This window comes from Mchenga conophoros, linkage group LG2 (assembly GCF_057382185.1).
Source record: "Mchenga conophoros isolate Kocher_MC1m ecotype Shallow Benthic linkage group LG2, M_conophoros_male_GT1.1, whole genome shotgun sequence".
In the NCBI taxonomy this organism is placed as follows: Eukaryota; Metazoa; Chordata; class Actinopteri; order Cichliformes; family Cichlidae; genus Mchenga; species Mchenga conophoros.
In genome coordinates, this window is record NC_140527.1 from 30631390 (window position 1) to 30643982 (window position 12593).

At 38.8% G+C, this 12593-nt stretch overlaps 1 protein-coding gene across 2 annotated transcripts in view; it reads right to left on the bottom strand.

The window, feature by feature from the left end:
• spock1 (SPARC (osteonectin), cwcv and kazal like domains proteoglycan 1) overlaps positions 1 to 12593 on the bottom strand; it is a 115298-nt gene that overhangs the window by 2974 nt on the left and 99731 nt on the right. For both annotated transcript variants that reach the window (XM_085293874.1, XM_085293866.1), the window contains exons 8-11: positions 3441 to 3560; positions 1560 to 1781; positions 1064 to 1126; positions 343 to 480 (exon numbers count right to left, since the gene is read on the bottom strand). In XM_085293874.1, the coding sequence (XP_085150000.1) occupies positions 343 to 480; positions 1064 to 1126; positions 1560 to 1781; positions 3441 to 3560 (543 nt within the window). The remainder of the gene's footprint in view (positions 1 to 342; positions 481 to 1063; positions 1127 to 1559; positions 1782 to 3440; positions 3561 to 12593) is intronic.

Below are 12593 nucleotides of genomic sequence, written 5' to 3' on the forward strand. Positions count from 1 at the left end.
GGCATATTAGAAACAGCTGAATTGGCTCCAGAGGCATGCCTAATGTTATCTATTTCCTAAATGATAACTGATCCATAGATACCGGTACAGATAGAGACACACGGGGAGAATTACTGAGCAAAGAAAGAGAACAAAGTTGCAGCTGCAGTGCTCTCTGTGTGTCAGTGTTGTAAAGAAGAGATCGGCAGGCTTTCTAATTTGTAGAAGATTACAAATGAAACAAAAAAGACAGATGTTCAAGCAGACAACGTGGATCAAAGCACTAACACAGAAAGAAGGTCAGAGAAATGGAGGAATAACAGAGCAAACTGAAGAATATCTACATGTGTGGCTTGGTCTTACCACAGTTGGGATTGCCTTGTTTTCTAGAGCCAGCTATCTCGTTGCCATATTTGTCCACACACCAACACTGGCCAGTGCTGCCGTGACACTGAGTTGGTTTGAAGTAGCCCTCGTCAGTACAACGGGGAATATAAGTGCCTGGAGACGAGCAAAGAAAAGCAGGAGGAAATGAGAAGGAATGACGAAAAGTCACAGAAAGTTATAGAAAGCTGCTGGAACGGTTAAACAGACAAAAATTAAAAATAAAATCTGAGCATATAATGCAAACTCTGCTCAGCAGAGGTTACATGTACACGTCCTCAACTTGCAGCAAAGGTTCTTGTGTATTCACACAGGGAGGGAGATCAACAATCAATTACTGCTGTGAAGGTTGCAGACAGGAACCATACATTCTGCTTAAGGAAAAGCAGTCGCTTGATAACACACATCCACAAACGCACACACCTATTTTCTCTTACCTTCATTTGACCCTGTCCCAGCTCGTTTTTCAAGCTGTTTTGTAGTGAGCTGAAACACTACACGATCTGCTCAATGGGTACAGATGACATGTGTACAAAGTGCCTGGATGTGTTTTATAGTGCTGGTGCAATATCTCCTTTTTTCCCCTACTCGAAAATATTTATTAAAAGAAATCCAACTGCCATTTCACTCTGTGGTCGTGAGTTTTCCTCCAAGGGCATTTAAAGGAGCGAGCAACTGACAGCTGCCACTTCAGACTGACCTATGAGGCTCTTTCTTCGACTTTGACTCTGGATCCTGCTCTTCTCAGTTTGACAAGGCAGTCCTACAACAACAGAAGAAAGTCAGTATCATTAAATTGAAAACTGAAACAGCTCTAGTTGTATCTTAGATTATAGTTAATAATCACTCAAACCTGTTTCCCTCCACTAACAGCTTAGTGACATATTATACTGGAGACATCCTCCTTTGCTATCAGGCTCAATACCCATTATCCTTACATTCACTATTGATTTACAGTCCTTGAATGACGTGACTATTTATCCTTCTTAATACATTATTAATTAAAAACATGTTTTTATTAGTACTCCATTACTAACATTTAGTTCATTACATTATATCAGAACTACTGTAACTGGTCTTAAATGAGGTAATGCAGGCAACTCGTATCTGTGTCACTTAAGCTTTCTTTCCTTCCTTACTTATTCATATGTTCCCTCCTTCTTTTATCCCTTTATCTTTCATCCCCCTTTCCTCACCATCGGGCTTCTGGAAACAGTAGCACCACTCGTTATTAGAAAGCTTGCCATCCTTGAACGAATCACAGGAGTTGAAGAGAGGCTTCATGCACAGTTCATACTTGTCAAGGTAGATGGCACTCAGCTCCGACTGGTCCAGGAGTAGGTCAAAGTTCATGTCTAGCTTGTTGAACATCCAGCCCAGTGAGTCCTTACAAATGGGCAGGATGCTTGTATCAAAGTCTAGAGAAGAAAAAATGGAGACGCAAAAAAGAAAAAAAGGAAAAAAAAATCACATCTGATACTGCAGAACATGTCCAAGTCACCGACATTTCCTTTTTTTAAAGTAACACACTGAGTTTCGAGTCCGAGTATGTGCGCAAGAGTGTTTTCAGCGGCAGAGAGCTGAGATGTGTTCAGACTAGAGATGGCACGATACCACTTTTTATGTCCGATACCGATATCTTAAATTTGGATATCGTCCGATACCGATATAGTGTGTTTTTTAATAAATAAAACTTTTTTTAAAATATCTTGCTGCATTTTGTATAAGTTCAAACTCAAAAAAAACCCCACTAAAGCTATTCTGTTATACCTGTATGCAAAAAATACACTGCACCCAAAATATTTCATAGTTCAGCAATACTGATCAATCTAATAAACTTAAACCTACTTCATCCTTCCTATTCTGGTATTTTAAAGAGTAAGCAACCTAACTAATAGGGTTGCAAACTCCCAGCAAAAAAATAAAAAATAGGGAACCACCCTCCACCTCATGATGCTTAATCGACGTAATCAACTTTAATTTGATGCAGTGTGAAAAAAATGCACAGAAATCAATTATTTTTCAAGAATAATTAAAGAGATTCAACATCTTTCTTCAACAGAATTGCAGACTGCACAGATGGTATCTCCCCAAAGGAAAAAGTACTATAGCTTACTAGGGTATATTAGACTTAATAGTTACTATATACAGTAATGGACTTCTATACTTTTTACATCAGATTAAAACTTTGGGTGTAAGATTCAGATAATTAATTATTAAAAGCTAGACATTTTAAATGAGAATAAGAAAGAATAGTATGTCTTTGTGCCCCCTTTTCCCTGTTCATGCCCTATCGGCCCCCCTGGCTAAACTTTGCTAGATCCGCCCCTGCACAGTTACCAGCCGTCAGCTATGTAGAAAAAGATCCTGGTGTAGAAAGTAATATTAAATAAATTCTAACAACAGCTTATCAAGGTTAAACGTGCTGCTGTTGTTCAGCCGCTGGTTTCCTCTTTCTGGCGCGAAGTGGGCCAAAAACAAACAAGAGAGACGGACTGACGACAGAAAAGCCGATCAGCTGATCATTGATCAGTTTCATGATTGAAGTAGCAGCAGGAGAGAGAGAGAGGCAGTCGCTCCATATATTGGTTGTTAAGCTTAACGCAGGAATGCTTTACAAACATTCAGAGATGAACTTACACACTTGCTTTACTTCTCTCTGGGATAACTTTCTCGGAGATGAAATGCTCAACCAGACCACCGACAGATCTGGCACGCCACAGCCGCTCTATCACGTGATGCATACTGCTCTGACGTGCTAAGGTTATGAGCCGAGTTATGCCATGTTGCAAGTTTTGTGAGGTGCTTTTTTGATATTTAATGGATCGGATTACATTTTTTATTTCTCTCCGATATCCGATACAGTAATTTAGGTCAGTATCGGACCGATACCGATACGTAATATCGGATCGGTCCATCTCTAGTTCAGACATGTTGACATTACAGAGAACAGAGCAGGGTCACTGTCAACATCAGTGCTAGCCCTCATGAGAACTGAAAAAAAGCATGACTTTTCAGCAGCTACTGGGTACACACACGCACACACACACAGGCACACGGCATGGGGATGTACTCACGTCCAGTGGTGGAGTCAAAGCTGTCAGAGGATTTGAGGTCTCTGTTGGCATCGAGGTGGAGAACTCCGAACCAGTCCTTCAGTCTGGCAGAGAGACTGTGAAGCTCTGTATCAGTGCAAGCTGCAGAAACACACACACACAGACACACAAAATAATGAGGAAAAGGGAAGCTGTCAATCTACTGCTGTCATCTGAGTAAAAAAAAAACAGCTCTTTTTCTTGCTCCTCATCAAACTTTCATTCCATTTCTGCTGTGTACTTTTCCTTTGTATTCTTTCCTTTCTTTTGTCTCGTCCAACTTTTCTCCTTGAGCAAACACAGTGGGGTGATAATGCATACTCAAATACTGGTTACCATAGGAACACAATCTGACATGCACATATGCACATACACACATGTACAGTATACATATTGTTATTTCCATGGCTCTTAGCATTTCTGTCCAGTTTCATTTAGCATTCGTTCAGAGTTCAGATGAATGACTTTATCTTTGCAGGAAAAGACACAATCTCACACACATACACCATACCAGTGGAGGTCTGTCATGCCACTTTGCCTTCATAGTAAAACAAGAAAAAAGAAAAGAATAGTTGTGTCTGCATTAGATGCCACTTTATTGTTGCAATTTTAAGATAAATGCATGTGTTTCTATTAGGGCTGCCACAAACGATTATTTTGATAGTCGACTAGTCACCGATTATTTTTGCGATTAGTCGACTAATCAGAGTCGACAATGCATCCATTGGACGTAAAACGTACAGCTTATTGCACCAGCATGCATCTGCTCTTATATAACTATCATTAGCTTACAGCTTTAAGTGTTTAAGCTATGTGCTAACTCAAAATAAAGGCAAGATGATAGTTTATTAAATTTTAATGAAATTTACAGATTGTTTCGGTGAAGTTTAATAAACTCCTTGCTACTTAAAATATAACAGGACACCGGAGTATATTCTTGAGCATCTCACACTTCTGATAATCAGTTGTCTGCTTGACATTTATTCAGCTGTGTAAAAACTATAACTTTAATCTCAGCCAAACCGATTTACTCAGGAACAAATAAAATACTGAAAAAAGCCAAACAATAACATTTTTAAGTTATCTAAGTGACTTATATATGTTTAACCTGAGTAGCGAAAGACGGCGGTGGGTTTGAAAACGATTTGCCCAGAGTCCGGGATTCTCACCGGCTCTAGTGAGCTTTGCCCCTGGCTAGCTATCGAGCTAGTGGGTAACGCTTTTCAAAATATGTGGTGTCTTGATAAACTGAGCAGATATTTGAGGTTTACACAGTTACATTCTCGTCTGAAAATATGTTAAACGTTTATTTTGTGACCCAGAAAGAATAATAAGAGTAATATTAAAACTAACTAGCTGCTGCCATTGTTGGAAACTGAGCTAGGCTGCGCTATGAATTCTGGGACAAAGCTACTTCTTCTTCTTCGGGGTTTAACGGCAGCTGGCATCCTTGTACATGCAGTGCTGCCATCTTCTGTTTCAGTCCGTTATTACACTCTTAAATCCTACTACTCATTCCTGCGTCTTTTGTGATCTTACAAAGCTTCAAACGACGCATCGACTATTAAATCAGTCGTCGACGATTTTGATAGTCGACGTAATCGTGACTAGTCGACTAATCGTGGCAGCCCTAGTTTCTATCTTTGTGCATGATCGCTCGCATCTGTGCAAATGCAAAGAAAGTTCACCCAGCACTGTCACCCATTTTGATGCTTTAATGACAGAGAGCATCAACTGAATTTCCCTAATTTGAGTCATAAACAACAAGAAAGAAAGCTCTCGTTGCTTCAGCCCCGTGGGACAGACATGGTTGGACTGCAATTCAAGCAGACCTCTGCCTCTGCCTGTCTCATTCTGCATCTTTGTGTGTCAATCTTCTGCGCCTGATTGACACATTTGTTTCTCATTTTCTTTCGTCTGAGAGTTTGATAAATGTGCCTAGAGGACAACAGCCATTCGGCATCTCGAACCATCATTACCGATCAAAATCCTTCAGCTTTGTCGTGTAGCACAGACGATCCACAGAGGAAGGTTGTTGACAATCCTGTTGCACGTGGCTTTCCTTTGATACAATCGTTCTTTTTCTAGTGTTTACATCTGAAGATAGAAAACTGAGAAAATCTTCTGAATGTTTGAAATGTGAACGCCTAAATGGACCAAAATCACTCATCCACACAGGCACACAAGGACTTGCACTTAAATAAAGAGAAGACCTGAATCACACTTTGCTGTCAGTGGATTAAGATGTCAGCAAACATGGGATCAAAAGGATATGAGCACATCACACACACAAGCAAAGTGTAAACACTCCTCAGCGTCAGTGGTAGTTTATAAGCACATATTTCTGGCATCTTGCTTTTAGCTGAGCCACACTCAACATCCTGTATTCATGCATTCTTGTCAGGTCATGCACACATGGAGATACACCTGTACATACTGCATTTTACAGTAATAGTTTGGAATTGTGCACATCTTCCTCCATAAAAGATGTTCTTAGTAAAAGAGGATGAAAAATACTTGTCTGACTGAATTCATGTGTACATGTGCGTAACTACGTATGTGTGAGTGTGTGCCTTCAGGACCAGACAGATAACATTTCACAGCACTCTTCATTTCCACAGTCTGGAAAGAGAGAACAAAATACCAACAGCTAAACATCATCTCTCCTCAGCGATTCTCAGTCGGTAGCACGTCGCCCGTTCGAAGCTCAAACCTCTGGAAGGTTTGTCCCTGCCTGATCCTTTATGTGACTGCACTGCATTCCTACATCGTCTCTGCCCTTCATCGTCTTGCTCTCTGTTCCCTCTCATTGCTTTTTGTATCACTCTTTGCTTTTCTGATTCTTTTGTTGCCTTTGAGACTTGCTGATTTCTCTCGATTGCTCGTTCATTTCCAATTCTCTAACTCTGTCGATTTTCAAGATTCAATATAAGCCACTTATCACACCTGGCTGTGGCTAAGCCAGTTTCTTTTTATGATGAAGAAGAAGGCCACTTTGATATGTCCGACTCTCTTTATTTCTTTCTCTCACCTAAATTGCTTTGAGTGCTTCATTTCCCATTTCTCTCCTTGTACATCCCCCTACAGACTCTAAAGATTTAAGCGTTTCTTTAACAGTTTTTACCTTTGATATCCACTCCCTCTATCGCTTTCCATCTTATTGTACACTTTTTCTGACTTCACTACACTCATCTTTTCCTCTCAAAGTTTCTAGACTTGGCACTATGGCTCAGAATGAGTCTAGATGGACTCTTATCTTTTTATTTTGTCTGCATTGTTGAAATAGTTTCTGATAATTCCAGCACTGCTGAGTGCATAAGGAGCCTTTTCAGAGGGCGTTAAGTTAGAAAGCTGAAAATATTCACATATACATCCAATGCAGAGAGTTATAAAGGCCTGTTCTTACACTTTTCTATGTTAACAGAATACATTACTGTGCAAAAGTCTTGAGCCACTCTTTCAATCAATCCCACACTGGTTTAGTAACCAGTCCGGGGACTGGTGAGGCCAGTCCATGACACTTATAACTCCATTGTGTAGTTTTTCTATCCAGGTATGTTTTTACTGCACTGTTGGTGTGTTTGAGGTCATTATCACGATGAAAAAAGAAACTGTTGCCAGTCTCATATTTTCTAGATCAGCGGTCTCCAACCTTTTTTGCGCCACAGACCAGTTTAACTCCAACAATATTTTCATGGACATACTTTAAGGTAAATAAGGTAAATACAACAAAATAAAACCAGCACCAGTACAAAAAAGGGAACATTTATTCATAAAACACATGGGAAAAGACCCAGGGAAACCGAGTTAATGATAAAAATTATTTTAAAAAAATGACAAATACCGATAAAAACCTTGAAAACTATACATTTCACACCCAAGTCTCAACTCTCATGGCCCAGTACCAAATGACTCGGCCCGGGGGTTGGGGAACGCTGTTCTAGATGGTATTGCATGATGGATCAAAATCTGCCACCTCTTATTTTATCCACTTGTAGATTTTCCTTACATTTTTTAAGGGCATGTGACACACCATGCTGAGGTACATCAGCTTGTTACTGTAAAATACTATTTTATGTCTAACTATGTGATTGTGTACATTTTTCATAGATTTGACTACAAAAATTGGGACAAATTAAGGGTTTTGTGCCAAAAGATACAATTTAACATTTGTCTGTTATGTTTAGAGACAACACCCATTTATTCCTTGAGGTAGGTCTATTTTTAAGCTTCCATTCCTCTGTAAATGTCAGCTATAAGGACTGAAAATGAAACAGAAAGAAAGGCAAGAAAGTCTGGGTCTATGAAAGCAAAGTATAAAGAAATGATGTGTGGCTCAAATTTTTGCACAGCACTGCACATCATATTAACATTAACATTTGTATAAAAGCTAAATTTTAATGGGTTGTTCCTGTAGTCGTTGTATTTACTTCTTTTCACTTACAAAATCAAAAGCCATGTAGGCCAAATCTATCCCTGGATACTTTATAACTGTCTAAGGTTCTCAGTTTTCCCCCCTCTTTTCATTAAGTTGTCAGGATTTTTCCATTGTGCATTTTCATAAAGAAAGTTTGCTGACAGCATCCATCAGTTCAGGTAGTTTCCAAAGAGTTTTGTATGTGATACTGCAGAACTATGACTAAGCAGCAATGCAGTCCTTGATTTCCTTGTGAAATCATAACTGATGCAACAGGTGTGAGAAAAACAAAGCTGAAAAGTTTTGCACCTTGTCAGCTTCAAGAAACTGGAAGATCTCTTTGGTGGCTTTTATATTTTAGCAGCAAATTTAACTCTTACTTATCACAGTGCAGAGTGACAAAAAAAGGCAGAAGTGGGCAGAATAAATAAAAACCTTTGGGTAAATAGCTACTTTGTCAAATCTCAACAACTAAGAGCAAAATGTGCACTCTACTTTAAATAATAAACCAGACAACTGCTTTCCATCTGTTCTTAGGTGGTGTGGAGACTGCAGTGTCAGATTTGTCAAAGCCCCACTCTAACCTATCAAAGAGAGTTTGACGAGGAACCTTTACAGCGGATGAAGCAGACAGAGGCAACAAGTCAGCCAGCCAGACACTCACACACACAGACACACGCACATATATAGAGGCAGCGTTCTCACATGAGACGCCATCGATCATAGCTGTGGGTCAAATATCAACCACTGAATCGTGGCTTAGAATCACCATCTATCCTTCTTCCTTCCTTCTGCTTTCCCTCTCACCCACCACATCCTCACATCTGCTGTCTTTCATGTCTGCGAACCTGGATGAAAATCTGGCACCTAACTAAAAAAAAATATCACAGTCTACGAGTCCTTCACAGACTGATTCAGAGGAAAACTACCTGCTGAATGTGGAAAAGCAAAGTTAAAACTGAAATCCATCACAGAAGATAGAGAAATGGACAAATGAAAAAGTGTGTTGAACAACATTATCTTAGATAGTGGCAGTGAAATAAAAAATGAAAATGAAATCAAACACTAGCTGGACATTTTAAAGAGGCTGAATTGCTTCATTATGTTTAAAGTTTGGTTTATGTGTTGTCTCACTGGGAATTACAGTTTTCTTTTCTTTCTTTTTACACCTTAAAAGCTCAAATTTCAGCTGTAATCTTTTAAATTGAAGTGTACTACACTGCTACTAAACACCATGACAACAACGATAGCACTGTTTGTGTCCTTTAATTATTATTTTCCCACCACACATACATATAAATATATATATATTTATGTGCACACTGGATGAACACGGGCAGCTCCAAAGAAGACTGGTTTGTGGGTATTCTCGGTGATGCCACTTTAAACATTTTCATTTGTGTTTACAGATGTGTTTTGTTGACTTGTCGTACTAATTATCCCTGAAAAACTTTATTATGTGCCTGACAAAAAAATGCAATGTCCTGGTAGCTCACATAGCTAAATGGTAGTAGCCAAGTTTCAAGGAACCATTACAACTAAAAAACAATGATCTCTCAGTATAAAAGAATAATATATAGTTTGTGTAATTAGTCGGTAAATGTCACAATGCCCATGATTGAATGTTAGCCACTTGAAGACAAATGTGCTAATTAATATAGGTGGGAATCACCATACATCCCACGATACGATATTATCACAATACTTAATGCACGATACGATATTATTGCAATTTTTTTAAATATTTTGCGATATTCAGATTCTGTACATAAAGGTAAACTTTATCAATATTCATTTTATCTAATATCAAAGTCTCGCACTCAGTCTTTCTCTCATTTCAGTCAGTTTTAATGTTGACAAACTGAACGGTTTGTATTACAGTCTAGTCCAACTTAACTAAATGCAACCATCTGGTACAATTATAGCTATTCTGAACTATGCAATTTATGAAAACTATGCAGCCCCTTCAGCAACTGAAGAATTTGAAAGTAAATTAAAACAAAATATAATTTTACATTAAATAAAAAAGTTTTAAACTTAATTAAAATAAAAAATGTCTTAAGTTAAAATAAGTAAACTGTCATGTTTATTGCTGCAAAAAAAAAGTTAATCTTTTGCTCAGAAAAATATCACGATACTACACAGTATCGATTTTTTCTCACACCCCTACTAATTAACTATATTTAAAAAAAAGGGGGGGAAAAGGGGGGGAAAAAATCCCTGCATGAGTGCTTAAAATTTCAACATGTACTGCCTTCAGACTTTAATCTTACAAAACTGATGCATGAAAATGCAAAATACTGTGTGCGTTTTTCTGTGCTAAACAAGCCCTTAAATGTCTCTTATGCAATGACAACAGTGAAGACAAAGGCGAGGCAAAGCTATTGAATTTAATTCAATTCAGGTTTATTTATACAAACCACAACAATCACCTCAAGGTGCTTTATACTGTAAGGTTCTGAAAACAACCCGTAACGATCAAACAAACCCCTATGAGCGAGCACTTTGTGACAGTGGGAAGGAACAACTCCCTTTAACGGGAAGAAACATCCACAAAAGGAGAAGAGAAAAGACAAAGAGAGCATAGTTCTCCTAAATCTTCTAGAAATATTCTCCCATACTCATCTGTGCACTTTTGCACTATCACCAGATGTTAGAGTTGTTACTTTCATTAGGAGGAGATTGAGCAGAACTTTCCCAAATTACATATGTCAAACCCTCCAGGGCAGTTTAGGTCATGAGATAAATGTGTGTGCCAGACGTTCTGAGATACAACTCCAAATATCAAGAGAAATTAGGCCTTGAGGTCCTCTGTGGGTCCCCTTTATCACCTGTAAATAATTAACTAAGCGTCTCACTGGCTCCAGACAAAGTAAAAGGTAGGTGGTGATCACCTTGAGACATCGAGAGTAGCGTCTGATTGAATCAAAATTAAAGATAGATGGAAAGCGAGAGAGGATTGGTGAGAGGCAGTGGAAGGAGATGGCATTTCTTAACAAGGTAACAGAAAGAGAAAGAAAGGAAGTGCGACAGTAAGGAAGGAGATACAAGGAAGATAGAAGGTCAGATTCATTAAAAAGATACAAAGGTATGTTTGATTTCCTTTGCCCCGAGCTATCAGCGTTCCAGAGTGATTTCACTGGCACTGAGCTAAGTTTCGCCCAGATAATGATCAGTAATACAGTGTCTACACAGGCAGAGAGACAGGTAGAGATAGAAATTGGCCAGATACACAAACAGCGGAAGGCAGACAACCAATTCAGGTTTAGCCTTAAGAGTAATTTTATTTTGGCAAAATCAGTATCTCTTCTACTTTTTTAAAGCTCATTTTTCAAAGTGGAACTTTTCTGTGTAATCCAACATCACTGGATATAAAACAGTCTAGAGAGGCTGGAGGAGAATGTGTAGGGATTAGGGAATTAATAAACTAGCAAACCAAAAGTAACCATTTCAGTCACCATTTTATTGGTTATTTAAATTTACGGCATGGCCTGGATATGATAAGGCATGTGAAACTACTTGTTTGATACTATAGCTATACAAAGACAGCAGAACGCAGAGGTTCCTATTATCCTGATGTTGGATTGTCCATGCATCACTCCAAACAGGTTATTTCCTCTGTTTGGAGTGATGCATGCACAGCCCTTTGCTGTGTTACATATTCAGAGCAGTGCCACAAAACAAATAAAAACAAAGAGTGGAGATTCTTATTAAACTTCTAGAAAATGCAACTATTTCCCCCAATTATAACTAATCATTCTTGTAATTATTATCTCCAAATGTGAGATATCGGAGCAGCCACAAGTTCTGGCATATCTTAGCTGTTTATGTCAATGCAATTCTATTTTTCTGCCTTAGATTAATTGTAATTTAGGCCTCAATTACACAATGCAAATGCGACATGCTTAAAGTTGTAACCACAAAGTTGTACACTAAGCCCTGCAGATGACTCTCAACATGACGCTAATGCAAAATCATTTAGGAATTATGTATCAACGTAAGAGCAAGGTGTATAGTCAGGAAAGACCAACAAAGACTGTTTGAAAGTGGTGAAGACAGTCTCAACAAGAAATTCGAAAACACTCTTCACGCTGGTCAAGACTCTGGAAAAAATCCCTGCACGTCAGGAGAGCATAGGAAGTGTGGAGGCAGGAGAAAAGAGAGCACAATCTGTCCTCCTGTGTGCTCTCAGTAGAACTGTGAGACTGAAATGCCAGGGCAAATTTAATTTAGCGAGGGGATTTAGCCTGTTCAGCATCTTACAGTGCTCTTTGTTTTGTCAGTGTCTTTTTTCCCAGTGACAGCTGACATAAAAATGATCTATTATTACTTTAAAAATCTCATTGACCATAACCAGCGCTGACTTACGCCGTTATAGAAGATCATCTGCTGGATCGCTTCATGTCAGGTCGAGTCATTGTTTTACAGGGGAAAGTAATGATGTGCAATGTCACAGAGTGCTGCCTCAGGGGAGATGGCAGATCAAATGAAACCTCAGCACCCCCGTGTCGATGTGTTAACCTTCTCTGACAAACAGGCAAACAGCAGCAATGGATTTCTGAGCACATCAGGACTAAATGTTCATTAGGAAAACTCAGAGAAATTACTGGTTAACGCATGTAATTAACCTGCAATTATGGCCTAATTCTTAAGATTTTTCTAAATTCTCTGTTGTAGACAATTTATTTTCCCAGAGCTTTTGTAAGTTACAATTCTGC